At 43.3% G+C, this 20,089-nt stretch overlaps 2 protein-coding genes and 1 pseudogene across 2 annotated transcripts; all 3 read right to left on the bottom strand.

Annotated features, from left to right (window-relative positions):
* Positions 1–607: 607 nt before the first annotated feature.
* Positions 608–1,555, bottom strand: LOC148215213 (olfactory receptor 6M1-like). The gene has a single exon (XM_088143899.1). The coding sequence runs from the start codon at positions 1,553–1,555 to the stop codon at positions 608–610; it is 948 nt and encodes a 315-aa protein (XP_088000025.1).
* A 3,589-nt stretch (positions 1,556–5,144) lies between these two features.
* LOC148215212 (uncharacterized) lies at positions 5,145–7,278 on the bottom strand (annotated as a pseudogene).
* Positions 7,279–12,230: 4,952 nt separating this feature from the next.
* LOC148215211 (olfactory receptor 6C74-like) lies at positions 12,231–14,257 on the bottom strand. The gene is made up of 2 exons (XM_088143897.1): positions 14,193–14,257; positions 12,231–13,185 (listed from the first exon to the last, which is right to left on the bottom strand). The coding sequence occupies exon 2, from the start codon at positions 13,173–13,175 to the stop codon at positions 12,231–12,233; it is 945 nt and encodes a 314-aa protein (XP_088000023.1). The 5' UTR covers positions 13,176–13,185; positions 14,193–14,257.
* Positions 14,258–20,089: the final 5,832 nt, after the last annotated feature.

Below are 20,089 nucleotides of genomic sequence, written 5' to 3'. Positions count from 1 at the left end.
GGATCACTTCTGAGTGTTATCTCAAACTTCTGCACTTAAAAAATGTTTCAGCCCCTTTTGCCTAGGTAATGGTTCCTGCATATTTCGATCCAGGCCATCTACAATCCCTTTACTTTGCTGATCATGGTTTGCAGTTCTCACTACTACAGTTCTCTTGGCCCCATGATCAATAGGGTGTCAAGGAAAGGAGGGAGGGAGGGAAGGAGGGAAGGGGGAGGATTTTTTTTTTTAAATAGACCAGCAAGTAGATAGGTATTTTACTTTTATTATATTAATCTCTAATATTAGAGTAACTTCCTCCACCTTAAGCGTTAGAGGTGGAATCAACCTTATGAAACTTTTTACAGGTAAAGTATGTGTAGATAGGATGACCACCTCCATATGGAATCCAAAAACTGTCAAATTGCATTGACATCCCTGTGAACTCAGTGGCACTTAATTCTTTTGATCATACCTAAAAGTGCAGACAAATTGCCATACCTAAACATGCAAATCCAATTTCATATATACTATGCACACACAAAATACTATTCAATCAATTTGGGCAACCCTAGGCACAAAGATGAAAGTCGCTAAATGCAGATGGATGGAAATGGTCCTATTCTTTTCAATGTGGAAATGAATTCCTCAGACAGTCCTTGAAGACCTCCTTGACCTTCTCATTTCTCAGAGTATAAATAAAAGGATTCAATAATGGGGTAACAACTGCAGTGAGAACTGCAACTGCTTCTTGGGCACCTTGTGAATGGCCTTTTCTGGGTATAAAGTACATAAAAATAGCACTGCCATAGAAAATGCTAGCTACTATAATGTGAGAAGCACAGGTGGAAAAGGTTTTTTTTCGACCTTTGTTGGAGTCCATCCGTAGGATGGTGGAAATAATGTAGAGGTATGAGAACCCATTGACAGATAAAGAGCTGAGCATCAACACTGAGGAGAAAAAGGTCTGAAAGACCCAGAGAAAATGTACATTCTTGCTGCAAGAAAGCTTTAGAATTGGGGCATAATCACAGAAAAAATGGTCAATGAGATTAGAGCCACAGAAGGAGAGATGGAAAAGGAAGGACATCGGAACAAAGAGGAGAAGGAATGCCCCAATCCAGCAGCCCAGCACCAAGAAGACACAGAGATGTTTGCTCATGATGATGGTGTAGCGCAGTGGGTAGCAGATAGCAACATAGCGATCAAACGCCATCACGGCAATCAGACTGCTCTCACAGGTACCAAAGGAGAAGTAGAAGTAGCATTGGGCCATACATCCCCAAAAGGAAATCGCTTTGTCCAAAGAAATCAGGCTTACTAGCATCTTTGGGCTGATTGTCAGGACGAAGAAGGTCTCCACAAGAGAGAAGTTGCAGAGGAAGAAGTACATAGGGGTTTGGAGATGCTGATCAAGGCATACCAGTGCAATGATGGTGAGGTTCCCAGTTAGCGTGAGCAGAAAAACAATCAGGAGCACCCCAAAAAGGAAACATTCCAAGGGCTTAGAAAGTTGGAAACGAACCAAGATGAACTCTGTCACCTCCTCTGTGATGTTGAGAGAACTCAGTTCCATGGCCAACGTGAGTTTGAAGGGTCTTGTAGCATCAATTCCTGTAATTTCGATATCATCCCCATGGAAAGTTCAGAACAGATTGTCAGAAGTCAAGATTGTTTCGACATATAAGCTTCCAACTGGCCACATTTAGAACATGGAGGACATCAATTTCCCTACAGTTTTTAGCCCAGGTCTTGACATGCTTTTCCATAGGATGGAATGCTGCCCAGAGTCACTTGCTGGTGAGATGGAGGCTATATACATTGCATAAAATAAGTAAATAAATATGATCACAGTTCCCAGTAAGTTATATTGTTTTAAAAAACAATCCAAAAATGTGTACCTGATAATATCATTTTTTCCCCATACTTTGCCCCAAAGAAGTGTTTTCTTAGGAAATCTACATAGCCAGTATATTTTTTCTTTTGTTAGGGAGTTGTCCTTATTTTTTGACACAACAGATTCCTATCGTGGTTTGGGAAATTCAGCTTCCCAAAATATATGCTGTTTTTAGATGCTACTTGAAAGGTACAGTTTTTTAGTTATTTACCTAGCTGAAAGTGTTCATCGTAGTAGACTTCATTCATGTTTACTTTTTATGTCCTTATTTTCAGCCACCTGTATTCTGATGATCTTCTCAATGAAAAATCAAGAATAGAGAGAAAAATTAAATGTGCTTTCTGTTTGGTTGTTGGCTGGCTGGTTTGGCATCCACTGATCCTACTGGCTGGATATCCTGCCTTTATCCTCTTTACAGAATGAAAGTTGAGGCTTGGTTTATATTGATATATCCAAGGATCAAGTTGGCTGAATGTCAACTTTAATTGTATCCTTTAGGAATAATTGTTCATCAAATAGGAAACCTTCTTATGATTTGGTGCCTTCTGCTGGCTTCTGCTAGAAGGGCAATCTGCAGTATTACATATTGAACCTGGACCATGACAAGCAACATATTGGAAGCTAGAAGTTTCTGTACCATGTTGACCATGAGGTTCTCCTACTTATACTTTTGACAAGTAGCCCTAGAAGTCATCTAGGTGAACTGAGCATTCAACGTGACCCTTTCCCTCTTTAGGATCCCCAGTTTTAGCCTATAGCTCCTCTTATGACTTCCTATTGGCCATACTGCTACAAGCGAGTATGTAAAGGCCACCAGATTGATCATGATCTCTGAGGTTTCCTGTTGCTATCTCTGAATCACGCATACACAATTGCACAATACATGTTTTATCTGGAAGCACCTCAAGAGTCCTTCTTGTAGGGAGCACATGAATTGGGAGAAAATACTGGCCTGGAAAATGGAAGGCTGGGAATTGGCAGTATCATTAATAAGAGGCCTGGCTTGGAGCTGGAAGAAGAATTGGAAGTAGGTAGATCCTATGTAAGCTTCCACATCTCAAACTTTCCGCAGAAAGATGTCGTGTGAGAACTTTCAACTCAGTACTGTTTAGATTGGCATTCTGATGGCTGTGCCTACACACAGAATAATTTTTTCCCCTATACTGTGACGCTTTGTCATAAAGTGAGCTTCAAAGCTGGGAGTTGATTAATTGACTGATTAATTCCAAGGCAACAATACCATTCCATTACAACCAGATAAACAGAACAATATTTAAAACGTCTAAGTCGAGATACTTCCTTGGAAAAATATCAGTGCCTTAATCGGTTTCCCAGGGAGTAAAATTTATAAATAAATTTATTTATTCTGGTTGCACGAAACTTTAATAAGATTTTTTTTTTTAATTTATTTAACTTGTCCCCACCCATCTCCCCAGAATGGGGGACTCTGGGCAGCTTACAATAAACTAAAATCAGAAATACAATTAAAAGTTATAAAAACAAAACATTACAAAAATAAAAAAGCTAAAAAACCCAAGAGGCCGATAGGGGCCGCACCAGGCTGCTAAGCAGCAAGCCAACCCCATTTCTGATATCCTCCCTCCCCGCCCCAGGCCAGATGGCAGAGCCAGGTCTTCAAATCCCTCCGAAAAGCCTGGAGGGAGCGGGCCTGTCTCACCTCCGGGGGCAAGATGTTCCAAAGGGTGGGGGCCACAGCAGAGAAGGCCCGTCTTCTGGACCCTGCTAGTCGAAGTTCTTTTACTGCGGGGATCCGGAGCATGCCCTCTCTGTGAGATTGGGTGGGACGGGTTTTGATCATGGGGGCGAGGCGGTCCTTCAGGTAACCTGGCCCCATGCCATGTAGGGCTTTAAAGGTGATAACCAACATCTTGAATTGGACCCAGAAGCAAACTGGTACCCAATGCAGCTTACGGAGCAGAGGTGTTATATGGGTGCTTCTTCGGGCCCCAAAAATTGCTCGCACGGCTGCATTCTGGACCAGCTGAAGCTTCCGGATATTCTTCAAGGGTAGCCCCATATAGACCACATTGCAGTAGTCTATCTTGGAGATAACAAGGGCATGAGTGACTGTTCGCAGGGCATCCCGATCCAGGAAAGGGCGTAACTGGTGCACAACCCAAAGCTGTGCAAAAGCCCTCCTGGCCACGGCTGCCACCTGCTCTTTGAGCAGGAGCTGTGAGTCCACGAGGACCCCCAAATTACACACTGGGTCTGTCTGGGGCAGTGCTACCCCATCCAAGACCAACGATGACAACATCCCAGATACAGGGGAGCCATTAACTCACAGCCACTCCGTCTTGCCAGGGTTCAGCTGGAGCCTGTTGTTCCCCATCCAGACCCTCACAGCCTCCAGGCACCACGAGAGGGCAGTCACAGCATCACTTACCTCACCAGGGATGGAGATGTATAGTTGAGTATCATCAGCATACTGATGATACCTCATCCCATGATGATGGATGATCTCACCCAGCGGTTTCATATAGATGTTGAAAAGGAGCGGAGAGAGAACCGAACCCTGCGGCACCCCACAAAGGAGGGGCCGAGGATGGGACCTCTCGCTCCCTATCACCACTGATTGGGATTGGCCCTGGAGAAAGGAGGTGAACCAGCACAGAACTGTGCTGCCCACCCCCCATATCCCTGAGCCATCCCAATAGGATACTGTGGTCGACGGTATCGAATGCCGCTGAGAGATCAAGGAGAGCAAGGATGGTCGCACTACCACCATCCCGCTCCTGCCAGAGATCATCCATAAGTGTGACCAATGCCATTTCCGTTCCATAGCCGGGCCTGAAACCTGACTGATAAGGGTCCAGATAATCTGTTTCCTCCAGGACCCTTTGGAGCTGTGAAGCCACCACTTTCTCAACCACCTTCCCCAAGAAGGGGAGGTGGGAGACTGGACGAAGGTTGTCCTAATCCAGGATCCTAATCCAGGGAGGGCTTCTTGAGGAGGGGGTGCACCAATGCCTCTTTAAAGGGCACTGGAAACACTCCCTCCTGCAAAGATGCCTTAACCATCACCTGGATCCAACCACATGCCACCTCCCGAGCTGCTTTCACCAGCCAGGAGGGGCATGGGTCCAGATGATAAGTGGTGGCCTTCACAGTCTGGAGGATCCTGTCCACTTCCTCAGGAACCACAGGATCAAACCATTCCCAGCTAACTAGGCAAGAACGATCCCCTGGTATCTCCCCAGACCCTGCACCACGCTCGGAGTCCAACTCGGAATGAATCCGAGTGATTTTATCCTGCAGGTGCTCTACAAATTCCTCTGTGCAGCCCTGCAAATGAACCATCACATCCCCCTTACCAAGGAGGGACCTGGTGATCCCAAACAGGACCGCCGGGCAGCACTCTGCAGATGCATTAAGGGCGGAGAAGTATTGACGCTTCGCCACCCTTATCGCCACAATGTAGGCCTTCATCGTGGCTCTAACATGTGTTCAGTCAGATTCAGTCCGTGTCTTCCTCCAGCGGCACTCTAGACATCTCTTAACCCTCTTCAGCACCCTCAACTCCTCCATAAACCACGGGGAGTGTTGGGGCTGACGTGGCAAGAGAGGTCGCAAAGGCGCGATCCTGCCCAAGGCCCTGGCCATTTCTCTATTCCAGGCAGCAGCCAGGACCTCCACTGGACCATGCAGCAGGCCCACGGGAATATCCCCCAGCTCCCTCTGAAACCCTGACGGGTCCATCAGGCGCTGGGGGCGGACCAATCGCATGGGTCCTGCCTCCCTGCGGACGGGGGTGGCATAGGAGAAACTCAGGGTCACCAGGACGTGATCTGATCATGACAGCGGGGAAAGCTGTACATCTCCCCTCAGATCACTTTGCCATTGCTCAGACAAGAAAACTAAATCCAGCGTGTGGCCACTATCTCGGGTTGGGTCCCCCACAATTTGAGACAGGCCCATGGCTGCCATGGTAGCCATGAACTCCCGAGCTGCCTCTGAGGACCGTCCCAGGGATGGCAAGTTGAAGTCCCCCAGAACCAAAAGCCTGGGGAACTCCACCTCCAGCCCCAAGACGGCTTCCAGCAGCCCAGGCAGGGAGGTTGCCACGCAGCAGGGAGGCTGGTACAGTAGCAGCACTCCCAACTGTTCGCGGGCACCCAACCTAAGAAATAGTGTCTCACAGCCAGAAACTTGTGGAACAATGCCCCTGAATGCCACTAGAGACTCTCGGATGACAACAGCCACCCCTCCTCCCCTGCCCTGGTATCTTGGCTGGTGCCACACCGTAAACCCAGCTGGGCACATTTCCGAGAGGGGCACCCCCCCCTCAGGCCCCAGCCAGGTCTCGGTGATACATGCCAGGTCTGCCTCCTCCTCGGTGATCAAGTCACCTATGATGGGGGCCTTGTTTTTAACTGACCTGGCATTAAGCAGCAGTAGCCAGAGGCCAGGGCCCCTATGAACCTGCTGGCCAGGACCTGGGAGTGAACAAAGAGGGCCAGAACACGCCACCAGTAGCACACACCAGGGGCATCTTCCCTGAAGATGGCCCGCCCCCCTGCTCCCACCATAACGTCCCCTACCCATCACCACCTCGATAATGTGGCCCCCCCATCATCCCCGGGGGTGCCAGGCCCAAGTACCTCCAATCCCAGGCCCTCGGAGTCCCCAATCTGGGGCAAAGATCCCTCCATCCAATCAAACATCTACATTCAAAACCAAACACTCCCAGGAGAGGGGAGATCTCGCTCACGCACCAGCTCACGCTATCGGCGTAGGCTGAGACCCACCCCCCACCAACCTCACACCACAATCACACTCTGCCCCCCTGCATGACCTTTCTCACTAGTTGGCAGGGTGGGCATCCCATGCACACACTCACACCTCCTGACTCTCACCCAGCAAGTGGAGCCTCAGATCCCCATATGCTCCTAGACTCCCCCCCAGACTCTCACTACCAGGAGGGAGTCCCAAATACCCACTGGAGGGACCCCATGGCTCTGCACTGGCACTGGGCAGGATTGAGTAGGGGTGGCTAGATCCTGGAGCCCCAGTTTGCCCCTCTTAAAACAAGAGTCAATTGGGATGCCATCCGGCACCCCCCCTGCTGCCCCACTGTTCCTCCAAACCGAGGGATCTTCCTCCACAGTTGGGCAGCCACTTTGCATTGGGGCCTGCTGGGATTCGCCACACCGTCCGGGCTCGTTGGGGCCTGCTGATCCTACGAGGCCTGGAGTCCATTGGGTTGTTGTGCCCACTGGGCCTGGGGTTAGAAATGCCGTGTCGCGCCCTGCCAGAGTTCGTCGTATTCTGCTGTTGGTTGCTGGAGCTTGCCACACTGCGCTGTGGTTCATCTGGGTTCCCCGCCACTCGCTGTGCCTCACATGGGGCGAATAGTCCAAAAGCTTGCTGCTGGTCGCCATCCAGCCGAACCCTCCGTGCCGCTCCAGAACTCAATGGGCTTGCCATGACACACTGGCACTTCCCAGGGCCTGGCACATCGACCCCACCCTGCTCTGGGGATCGATGGGGCCTGTTGCCCCGCAGCAACACCACACCGGAGATGACTAGGTCTGATGCTCGTTGCCTGCCCGGTGTTGCCGCTCTCCGCCGCATTTGCTCTCCGCTGCGCTCCGCTGCTTCTCTACCCGTCCCGGGGTTTGCACCTGGGGGACCCATCCGAGGGGAAAACCCTTCCTAGGTCTCCCCCCGCACCCAATTCAGCCCTAGGAGATGGAAAGAATCCCGGGGGGAAGTAATCTCACAATCTTGCCCTTCAATGCAGTGGCCGCGCCTGGCGTTTGCTGGCGGTCGCCATCTTGGATTGGTTCTTAGCCTGAGAAACAATTTTCCTAGTTTGCAGTGCATATTTTTTACCTCCATAACAGCAACACCACATGTGCACACACACACATGCACACACACAGAAACATTAATCAGGGTCAATTGAACAAGAATGCTAAAATCCTTCATAACATAAGAAGACACCAATATTTCTATCTATTTCCAATTCTAAAGTTTCAGTTGCCCTCCTCTAAACAGTGAGACATCATGACATATTGGGTAATTCTGGTACCCTTGGGAAAACTGGACATCCCTTGCAGATATCTACAGTTTGTCCAATGTGGGCTTTGACATACTGGATTCCTGTGATTGAGAGTACTTCCTCCTTCCCTGTTAAACCGTTTAGTTAGGTCAGAAAAGGAAATCAACTCCACAGGAAGTGCAACCAGAATAAATAAATTTATTTATAAATTTTACTCCCTGGGAAACCTATTAAGGCACTGATATTTTTCCAAGGAAGTATCTCAACTTAAATGTTTTAAGTATTCTTCTGTTTATCTGGTTGTAATGGAATGGTATTGTTGCCTTGGAATTAATCAATTAATCCTCCCAGCTTGGTGTAAGGTTGAGCTTCCCTGTTGCATGTGAAGCCGGGCGTTCTCAGTTGCGCGTTGATTGCTGTGCTTTCGAGCTGCTGCGCTTCCCTTTCTCTGCAGTGCCTGAGGAAAGCCGGCGGACATACAATGTCTCCGCTTGCAGTCAAAGTTAAGTGCCGCCACCTGTTCCCAATCAGTTCGCAGTTTTAACTTCCCCTTTCCAAAGCTAGGTTTCTCCTCTTTCTCTCCTACAGCAGAGGTAAATTCTATCAAGAATTCAGAATTAAAGTTTTGATTTTAGATCAGACCCACTGACATCAATGGATATGAATCATTCCTTCTGTCCTCTTGGTTTGAAATCCTCAACTCTCAGCATTAGAACTGGAACCAACTTTGTGAAGCTTTTTACAGATACTGTATTGGTGGATAGGAAGACCACCTTTGTATGGAATCCAAAATCTGTCAGCGTGCCTTGAAGTCCCTGTGAATTCAGTGGCTCTTAACTCTTGTAAGTAGATGTAAATGCCAGCAGTCTTATTCTAGAATCATAACCAGAAGTGTTCCACCATGCTGTATGTGGTACCAGAAGCAGAACAGATGCATATTCCAACGCTTCTCTGCAGACCCAGGAAGGAAGGAAGGGATGGGAAGACTAACCACTTAGTGCTTCCCACTGATTTATGTTTGGAGGTCAAGTGCAAAGGACCTTTCCCAATATTGTTATTCTTATTTCCCTATTTATGATTAGGTGGAACTGATTTGTCTATGAACTCTGCCTCCTGACCTCCTGATTTCCTACTTTGCAAGAAGCAATTACAACAGAAAATTTAGTGCTCCAGCTTCGTCTCTTGGTGCTCCAGCTACATAGTCCTGTAAATTAAGATACTGCAGAGAACCAGTTTGTGCCAACATGTCTGTCTGGCCATTGGAACTTCTGAATGGAAACTAAATGTGTACAAATATTTCCTTCAAAGAGAAGGTGAAAATGACTGCACAATTTTCTCTGATACGCTTCTTAATTGAAACTGAAGGCACCGGAGATCCCAAACCCTTTGCATTCTCAGCCATTTCAAGAACTTCCCTTGTCTTTCAAGCTATCCCATTTACTGGGACACCATAAGAGGTCTAAAACTGAAAACCACAAACCATGGTGAACAAAGTAAAGGAAGGGAGGGAAGTCATGAGATGCTATGATTAAAAAGCAAGAAATCTGACCAGCAAATTCAACCCAGCCAGAATTTCCACATTGGTAACATTTTCCAGCCCTGGATATCGTGTTTTATGCCTTCACCTTAGATTCTCTATTTATTTATTTATTTATTTATTTATTTATTTATTTATTTATTTTGTTGGATTTCTCCCCCGCCCATCTCCCCCACAATAGGGGACTCTGGGCGACTTACAAAAAGCATTAAAACTATAAATATATCTAAAACACATAATACATCCAGAATTAAAAACAATATTAAAAAAGGAAGATCCAAGAAGATTGAAAATCAGGCTGTGGACAACTGGCCACTATGGGGCTAGCCATCCCCCTGCTTGAAGTATTCCCGCCCCTCCCCACCCCACCCCAGGCCAAGTGGCAGAACCAGGTCTTCAAGGCCCTGCGGAAGGCCAGGAGTGAGGGGGCCACTCGTACCTCCGTGGGCAGAATGTTCCAAAGAGCGGGGGCTACCTCAGAGAACGCCCACCTTCTGGACCCTGCTAATCAGAGTTCTTTTACTGAGGGGGTCTGAAGCATGCCCTCTCTGTGTGATCATGTGGGACAGGTTGAAGTCATAGGGGAGAGGCGGTCCCTTAGGTAACCTGGCCCTGTGCCATGTAGGGCTTTAAAGGCAATAACCAACACCTTGAATTGGACCCAGAAGCAAACTGGTACCCAATGCAGCTCGCAGAGCAACGGTGTTATATGGGCCTTTCTTGGGGCTCCAAAAATACCCTGCACGGCTGCATTCTGAACCAGCTGTAGCTTCCGGATACTCTTCAAGGGTAGCCCCATGTAGAGCGCATTGCAGTAGTCTATCTGGGAGATAACAAGGGCGTGAGTGACTGTTTGAAGGGTTCAGGTTCTTATCTTCAGGTTCATCACTGAGGATCATGTCGTACTGATTTTCTATAGCCACAGAGCCTCATTCCTACTTCTGTTCTTCTGCTTGGGATAAAACTGCAAAACCCATCCCCTTGTTCCCTATAATTGACACTCTCACTAATTAAAAACAAAGCACTTTATGGAATTGTGTTGCATATGGCTTCTGGGGAAGAAATAACCAATTGAACATGGCTCTGTTCTTTGTGGAGCCAACACCCATGGCAATTAGAGGAGCTGGCCTTGGTCCCGCTCTTTAGAATTGTCTCCAGATAAAAGAGATTGACAGGATCACCCACAGGTATTCCTTGCAGAGATTCACTGTGAATAGATTGCAATCTAGCAATCTCTAGAAGGTGGAGCGCTCTGGGAGTCAAGGGAGACATTGAGCCCAAGCCGTGGTGCAGAGCCTTCAGAAGGACACTAGATTTCCTTTACTTCCTCCTTTAACTAATATCGTAAACTGCCTATTTGTGATTTATGTGGCAATTAAAAACCTACTGAAAGACTAGTTGCTGTACGTCAGGAGAATTTCCAACCATCCTGGGAGAAAGAAGAACAAAGTAAATTTAAAGATCAAAAAGAAATATTTTAACGTTTGGAAACAGTGAAAGTGTATTAAGAATGTTGATTGGGGACAATTAAGAGGCTAGATGGATTTGAAAAAGCTCTTTTAATGACTGTTTTAAATGTTTAAGAAAATACAGTAAGAGAGTTTGGATTTAATTGCAAGAAAATCTGCCCTGGGAATAACCCAGGATAAGACTGAGCTGTCAAGGTCAGAAGAAATGCCAGAAGGGAAACCCCAAATCTCTGAAACCTTTTCTGAAAATATGTAGGAAGAGAATGGTTAGAGACTGTTATTTGGGGTTTTATTTGCAGAAGAGACTGAAGACGGAGCTTTTCAAAAAGAAGAGAAAGGCATTCAAAGTGGATTTATCAGATCAAGGTTAAATTGTTCATGTTTTGATTTTGGATTGTTAATATTGAATTTTCTTTTTCTGACCAGGACTGTAAGACAATGATTTATACCTGTAAAAGTGATTTATTTGGTTTAGTTTAAAGTACATATGTGATTATTGTAGGTCTTTTGTATGTTTAAGGGGAGAGATCTTTTAGGTTTCACTTCTCAGAAAAAATGTAGAACCTAAAATACAAAATAGACTTATTGGTTTAAGCTTAAAATATGTAGTTTATTATTACTGCCCCTCTTAATGCTTTTGCTGTTTAGATTGATTGTTGAATTTTTTTTGATAATTTGATTATTGTTTAGGGATGAGAATGGGGATGGACAGGTTTTTTTTTTTTTAGTAGCAATAGAGAAAGTGTTAAATTACTGTTAAAGCATATACTTGTTTGGGGGGGGGGAGTGTCTCTTTCTTTCTCTCTCTTCTTGTCTGTAGTTTTTTTTAGTCCTGTATTACTTCTTATACATATAAACATTAATAAATATATATATGTTTTTGAAGGAATTGTGTTGTGTATGTCCCCCACACGAGGCCAGTTTATGAAACATACTCAGGCAGAAGAAATAGTCAGGAGATAGTGGCTGTATTTTCCTCTTCAGATGAGAAGAGCTCTGAGGCTGCGCTGGGTGAAGGGCTCATCTATGCTAGGTCACACAGTGTGCAAATAGATGTGTTTGGTAAACTCACAAGCAGGACAGGGGGGTGATAGTCTCCTTCTATTGTTTCGCACTGGCAACCAGCATTTCAGGCCTTCTGCCTTTGATAGCAGCCAGAGGTTTCAGTCCCTGATTAACCCATCCTCTATTATTCTCAAGACTCCTTCTAAAACCATCTGACTTGGTGATCATTACTTCTGATGGCAGCACTTGCTATAGCTTAAAAATGTATTGTAAGAAGCTAAACCTGAAAATCTAGTTCAGGGTCATATCAATGGTAAATCATCTCAATTTCTTCCAAAACCCAATCCATTGTTTCAGTTCAGCCCTCAAAGCATCCTTTACTTCTCTGTTCCTCAAACAGTATATGAATGGGATCAAAAGAGGAGCTATGATAGTATTCAAAACAGCCACTATTTTGTTGAACTCTAATTTGCTGGTGCCTTTTGGCTTGACGTACATGAAAATACAACTGCTGTAAATGAGGGAGACCACAGTCATGTGAGAAGCACAGGTGGAGAAGGTCTTCTTCCTCCCTGTAGTGGATGGGATGCGCAGAATTGTGGAAATGATTTTGACATAAGACACAATGTTGACACTTAAGGTCCCAAGCAGAGAGAGTATGGCAACCCCAAAATCAATCAGTTCTACGAGCCTGGTATCACCACATGCTAGTTTGAGTAGTGGTCCAGAGTCACAATAGAAATGATTGATAATGTTAGGACCACAAAATGGTATCGGAAGTGAAACGATGGATGGAACTAGAATTAGCCATAAACCCCCAGCCCAGCAAGAAAATACCAGTAATGAACAGGTTCGTCCATTCATGATGGTTGAGTAGTGAAGAGGGTTACAGATTGCTACGTATCGGTCAACAGACATTGCAGCCAGTAGAAGGAACTCAGTGACCCCAAAGACAAAACAAAGGAAACTCTGTATTTTGCAACCAGCTACAGAGATGCTCTTATTGCCAGTGGCTATGTTGGCCAATGTTTTGGGAATGATGTTACTTGTATACCCAATCTCCACCCATGCCACGTGTCGGAGGAAGAAATACATTGGGCTATGGAGTTGGGCGTTCAGCAATGTGATAATAATAATCAGCATGTTTCCAATTAATGTCAAAAGATAAATCCCAAACAGGAGGAGAAAAAGGATAACTTCAAATTGATGGTTGTCAGTCAACCCCAACAGTATGAATTCCTTCACTGTGGTGCTGTTTGCCATTAGCTCATTCCTAAAAATACAGTGAAAAGATAAGAGATTATTCCTTGGCTTCATTTTTGTTTCAGTCACACATTTCATCTGAATGCCATTTCACCAGCTTTGATTCACTGTAGTGAAATCAAACGGATGGTCACTGATATAAATAAGACAAGGTGGTTTGAATCAGACCAAAGTACTTTTAGTCACCAGTGTAAAAGAAGCTAAGAAGCCACACCATATTCTCCCCTGTCCAAAATGATTCATACATGTAGTCATGCATGGTTAATGTTACTGATTATTTTATTTTTCTCAATGCTAACTCGACCTGACCTGAGATGGCTCCACATTTCCTTTCAGTTTGAAGAAAATTCACATAGAGATTTCAGTTTTCTCACAGAAATTCATAGACTTCTCTTAATATTGAACAGGAAGCAATTCCAAAAACATAGCCTTCAACCACTTCTCACTCTACCAGTTACTTGACAGGACACAAGTGTAGCATTTCTATGGGGGAAAAGCCTTACAGTATTTTAAGTCTACTATAATGGCCAGTGAATATTGAGTAGCCTTTCACCTATATAACTGTGATAAGTAGCAATTTCTACTCATCATGGCTTTCAAATTGATAACGTTCCAAAGATCTGAAGAAAAGGCGATCCAATCATTGTTTTCAATGTTGCTACATTCACACAACGTAGCTGGGTGGCTCAGCAGCTACTCTGGGTTTAAGACTTATCCTGCTGCACCAGCAGAAAAGGATCAGTCTCAGCTGAAAAGGAATAATTCTTGATAGTTTCCTTGAACAGGCTGACACTTCCAGCCACTATTTTTGGTACTTTTGAACAAGGGAAAAATATGGAAAAAAATATAAGAAAAAGAATGTGTGTGGCCAGATTGGAAATGTCTGTACTATAGATTGATCAGTTGATTATGTGTCATCAAGCCATTTTCAACTCCAAGCAACCACACAGATAGATTTTGTCCATGATGGTCTGTCCCTAACCTAGTCCCTCAACTCTTCCAACTGAGCCCATCCACCTTGCTTCTGGTCGTCCTCTTCTTCTCTTTCCTTCCACCCTTCCCAGAATTAGATCCTTCTCTGGGTCTTCACATAATATGTCGCTCCTTTGTTTCCTTTCTTCCCTATGGATCTCCTTTCTCGTGTCTGCAAGGAGATTCAAAGTAACGGAGATAATGTACCTACAGTGACCCCAGTATTTGCAGAGCGACTCTATGACAATACCTTCATGCTGGTTAACCCCTTCCTAGCATTTTGCCATGAGGACAAAGAGGGGAGATGAATTCAACACAACACTAATCCAGAGTAATTTCAGACTAATGAAATCGCCAACAAAGTACGCATAATCCAGATATGTTGGTCATGCAAGTACAACCCATGTGCTTACAAACTCTGATCCAAAGAAACTTGATTCAGAAGTAACTTGTCATATTAGAAATCCTTTACTTAAGGATTAACACACATTAATTAATTAATTAATTAATTAATTAATTAATTAATGATTTACACACATTAGATATCCTCTATTTAATCTACCAATCTGGAACTCTGCAACAGTTTCTTGGTTTTACAGAGCAGAATTAAGGCTCGATACTCTTGACTCAAACTTTAAAACATTTGTAAAATGCTGACCATTTGCAGTTTACATTAAAAATATTCATGCCATTTTCATGAACCCTGTGCTATGCCATCATCTTCTTTCTGCCAGTGAAACTGTCTTGTAGTTTATTAGACTAGGTTGGATAGGTTACGAATCAGAAAGAAGGCAAAAACATCTGTCAAAGTTTTAACCCCTAATTCAAATTCTGGGAAACATAATCTTCACCATCCAGAATGCCTTTGAGAAGATTCTTGGCTTAATAACATAACCTGGGCAATTTTGCTGCATCTGTACATACCTTCCATATCGTTTCACAGCAGTGAACGTAGAAGTAAGCTCTTATAAGCAGTGGGGCTAGTTACTGTTTTGAAGCATATGGTGCAAGAGGTGTTAGATATTTCCCTGTGAAGATACCCCAAGGAATTCTCAAGGAAAAAAGAAATGTACTGTGAATTGCAGGAAATGTCTATCACGCATTCTCTCTCCGCTTCCTCTACTGATGTAGAATCCAAACACTGAGACCATCGCAGTGCACATTTTCCCCATGTATTGTGCTTCATATTGGCCTCAATCATGCAATACACCACCCTTGGTCTGCAATACACCTAGTTTTGTGTTTTTCTTTTGTGTTAACATGTGTGAACTCTACCTGTGTGATTTGTACACCATGGTTCATTTTGGAGTATTTTGTGTGAGGTTAGACAATTATAACTTTCCAACATTCTATCTTCATCCAAGATAAGTCGAAAGTTCTATTTTATTGAAACTGTCCAAGAGAATTGGACATACCAAGCCTATTTGATGTCTACCATTTTAAATGAATTTTGCACATGTAAACAACTTCTCCTTCTCCTTCTCCTTCTCCTTCTCCTTCTCCTTCTCCTTCTCCTTCTCCTTCTCCTTCTCCTTCTCCTTCTTCCCCTCCTCCTCCTCCTCCCTCCTCCTCCCTCATTCTATCATCTTCCCTTCCCTTCCCTTCCCTTCCCTTCCCTTCCCTTCCCTTCCCTTCCCTTCCCTTCCCTTCCCTTCCCTTCCCTTCCCTTCCCTTCCCTTCCCTTCCCTTCCCTTCCTTCCTTCCTTCCTTCCTTCCTTCCTTCCTTCCTTCCTTCCTTCCTTCCTTCCTTCCTTCCTTTCTTTCTTTCTTTCTTTCTTTCTTTCTTTCTTTCTTTCTTTCTTTCTCTTTCTTTCGTTTCTTGGTTGGTTTTTCTTGTTTGTTTTTTGGAGGATCTATCTGAAAAACAAATAGTGTGAAACTTTGGCTACTAGCAACTCATTTCAAATTAGTGATGGATTTAAAAAAAAAATCTTTTAAATTTATTGATATGTAATAACAATGATAATCCTTTAAAATAACATTAATTTTTTAATTATTAATTTTAATTGAATAATTTTATACAATAATAAAAACAATATAAATTTAAGAAAAAACAGTAAAGAACAGTAGTGAAAAGATAAAGAAAGGAAAAAGAAAGAAAGAAAGAAAGAAAGAAAGAAAGAAAGAAAGAAAGAAAGAAAGAAAGAAAAAAGAAATGAAATGAAATGAAATGAAATGAAATGAAATGAAAAAGATGCAAGGAAGTGGTTTCTGATCTTCTTTACAACAGTTACAAACAGATTTATTCTCTCTCCTCCCTCTGGTGTGAAATTCTTATTCAATGGATTTGCTTCCTTCCAAAGTTGTAGATGGACAATCAACAAGAAAGCACAATGACTGGGAAAACTGTTAAACTGATATTACAGAAAGCAACATTTATTAGACAGATGAGGAAGCAGTTGTTAGACAAAGCGAACAGTAAAACAGATTGGAGTGGAAAGGAGAGAGATCTTCTTCTCACAGTGTCCTGTTTGCTTCTTATCTAATTGTTGTCAAAACAACAACAACATATCCATGTCTGTAATGGTTCCCTATATGTTCCTTCTGCTGTAATTTCCATCCTAATTAAAGAGGAAAACAGCTCCAGGTTCCTTCTCTGACTAGCCTTTTGATCCAACCTGGAGTATATAGAGATGGTCTTGTACTGAGAGTTGCAAACCATAGCAAGCAAATTAATGGAAGGGAGGGAGGGCCAGCCCGCCATCTTTCTCCAATATGTCAAAAAAAAAAAAATTGGACAATTGTAGGTAGGTCTTGGGAAATAACATGGCATGGTCAAAAAGCAAGAAATCACACAAGTTGGTTTGAACGAGTCAGTGAATTCAAACTAGTCAGGATTGATGGCATTTTCTAGTGCTTTATGCCTTCACTTTGGATTCCTTCATATATTCACCTTCATCTTTTAGGATCATTTCCTGGTGATTTCTGGTGACCATGCTCCAATTCTGTTCTTCTTGCTTAGGATAAAGTGGTAAGAACAATCCCCATGTTCATTGCAACTGACACCACAAGTAAATAAAAAGAAAGGGCCATATTATACTGTATTAAATTTGGCACAAATGGGGCCAGTTTATGATATATGTGAAGATGGAAGGAAGAGTCAGCAGACAAAAGCCCACTTCAACAATCAGGTCAATGGCTGTATGTTCTGCTTCAGAAGATAAGAACTTTGAGGCTGCATTTGGTGAAGACTCATTGAATCGTGCATGCTAGGACACACAGTGTGTAACCAGATGTGCTTGGTAAACTCACAACCAGGACAGGGGGGTGATTGTCTCCTTCTATTATTCTTCACCAGCAACCAGTATTTCAGGAATTCTGCCTTTGAGAGCAATCAGACCTTTCAATCCCCGATCACCTTATCCACTATGTATCCTCAAGTCCTCTTTTAAAGCCAGCTCATTTGGTGATCAGGGAAGATAGGTTCAATGCATAATTAACTGAGGGCTGCTTTGGACTAATTAAATCTCTGATAAAGTATTCTTACTCATCGCCTAGATATGTTGGTTGTGCAGATACAACCTGTATGCTTATAAACTCTGATCAAAAGAAACTTAATTCAGAAGTAAGTTGAAAGAGTTCGGTAGGGTGCATTCCCATGTAATGAGTTACAGTGACAGAATTGCAAAATATGAGGAAAAGCCAAGAAGGTGAAAAGTTAGAACAAGAGAGGTCCATCTCTCGTTCCTTTGCAAGAGTACAAAATTATTCTTTCACTGGGATTTTCTGGGATCTATTTTAGAGTTCCTACTCTAAGCTAGAGGAGAAGGTGATGGTTCTCTCATCCACATATCGACTATTTAGATTTGGCTGAGAATAGTCAGATCAACAAAGGTTGGCTAACTGTTTCCAATGGTTTCCTTCTCACGAGATACATTTCTCCTTCCACAAGTAGTCTTGGAAAGCCTCCCTGACCTTCTCATTCCTTAGAGTGTAATAAAAGGATTCAGTAATGGGGTAACCACAGCAGTAAGAACTGCCACTGCTTTCTGGACATCCCAAGACCAACCCTCACTAGGCAAAGAGTACATGAAGATGGTGCTGCCATAGGAAGCAATTGTGAGATGAGAGACTCAGGCTTCCAGAACCAGGAAAGTGTCTACATCATTGCAGGAAAACTTTACCATTGGAGCCTAGTCAGAGAAGAAATGATAAATTATTTCTTAGAGGCCTAGAAGGACAGTTGGCACAAGAGAAAAATTGGCCCCAAAGTGCTAATGAAAGCACCAGTCCAGCAGCCCAACCTCAAACTCATACAAACACAGCAGTTCAGGATCATGGCATAGCCCAGTGGGTGACAAACAGCAAAGGCCATCAGGGCAATCAGGACGATTTCATAGGTACCAAGGAAGGAATAAGAACAGCACTGAAAGAAAGGGATAGTTTTGTTCAAGGAAACCAGGGTCGCCAGCATCTTGGGAATGACTACAAGGACAAAGAAGGTCTCCAAACAGTTTCTGCAGAGGAAGAAGTACCTTCTTAAGAGTGCAGTAATATGCACTACAGTATAAATTCCATCAAATATTGTAAGATCTGTTTCTGGAGAGCTTTTACAATCTAGTGCGGAAGAATGGAAGTAGGTAGATCCTATTTTCACTCCACATCCTAAACTTTCAGCAGAAAGATCTCGTGTGTGAACTTCCAATTCACTACTGTTTAGACTGGCATTCTGTTGGCTGTGCCTACACAAAGGATAATTATTTCTCTATAACACGAACTTCAAACCCTTAGCAGTTGATTAATTCCGAGGCTACAAAACCTTTTCTTCACAATCAGATAAACAGAACATTTAAAAAAATCTAATTTGAGATATTTCCTTGGAGATGTATCACTGCCTTAATAGGTTTCCGAGGGACTAAAATCTATAAATTAATGTATTAATCTTGATGGCTTGAAACTTTAATGACATTGGGCCTGAGAGGCAATTTTTCCTAGCTTGCAGTGCATAATTTCAGCCCCATAACAGCAACAAAACATAAACACACACACAAATGAATGAGGGTCAATTGAGCAAGAATGCTAAAACCCATCGTAACATAAGAAGACACCAAGGGAAGAAATTATTTCACCTGATGTGGTAAAGAGAAGGAAGATAGAGCCAGGCATATTTCTGTAGGGAGGAATTTCCATGGACACTCTTCTTTGACCCAAAAGCCCAGTTATGGCCTTCCGAGATCTGATGTAGAAGTCAGGGATCCTAGTCCTAAACCAAATAATTCCTGATAAATAGAGTGTCCGGAAAGAATAGGGAGCCGATGAGATCAGTTTGTATACAAGGGGTTCAGGATCTTCTCTTTCTCCATGTTGGTTTAAGATGCAAACCAGAGAAGCATTTTGGAGTTACTGTTTTCATCTTCTCTCTAAAGCAAACATTTTAATCTCCTGAAATTCAAATATACATATCTAGAATATGAACAGAACATCAATACTGGGATACTGGCCATATACACTTCCTCAATAAATAAATAATTAATACATTTTAAAAATCCATGTTAATATTATATAAGTAAGAAAGAAAAAATAGAAGATAACAGGTCAGAACTATATATCTCAATAATCAATCATTACCTATCATCATGATCATGATCATGATTATCACCATCACTTTAATAATGCAGTAGACCATAACTTGGCAAAGTGTTTAATAATAGGTTATCTAAAACATCCCATTTCTGAGCCATTATTGATTTAGCAGCCAGGACTAAGAATACAATAAGCTGCTTTTTGTTCAGTTTCATGTTTTAGCATGTGGTGGAATACATTTAAGTTGCATTCTGAACTTCAGATGGCCAAACAGTCATTTTGGCCTAAAGTAGACCTTCTCGGGTTAATATATGCAACCACATTGCCAGAAAACATCTAACACTGAAATATCCAAAGCACTGTTTCTACTTATTCTAGAGTAAAAAACCAGAAGGTTGGAGTGCATGCTTGTGCTCAGA

Source organism: Python bivittatus, unplaced genomic scaffold (genome assembly GCF_059951505.1).
Source record: "Python bivittatus isolate LINGU-HERP-01145 unplaced genomic scaffold, Pbiv_v1 ctg000430_np1212, whole genome shotgun sequence".
Taxonomy (NCBI): domain Eukaryota; kingdom Metazoa; phylum Chordata; class Lepidosauria; order Squamata; family Pythonidae; genus Python; species Python bivittatus.
Note: the sequence above shows the minus strand (reverse complement) of the source record. Positions and strands in the feature narration are given on the sequence as shown.

What these genes read in the sequence shown, in the direction of transcription:
- LOC148215213 (XM_088143899.1), bottom strand. Translation starts at nt 1,555, where the DNA reads ATGGAACTGAGTTCTCTCAACATCACAGAGGAGGTGACAGAGTTCATC.
- LOC148215211 (XM_088143897.1), bottom strand. Translation starts at nt 13,175, where the DNA reads ATGGCAAACAGCACCACAGTGAAGGAATTCATACTGTTGGGGTTGACT.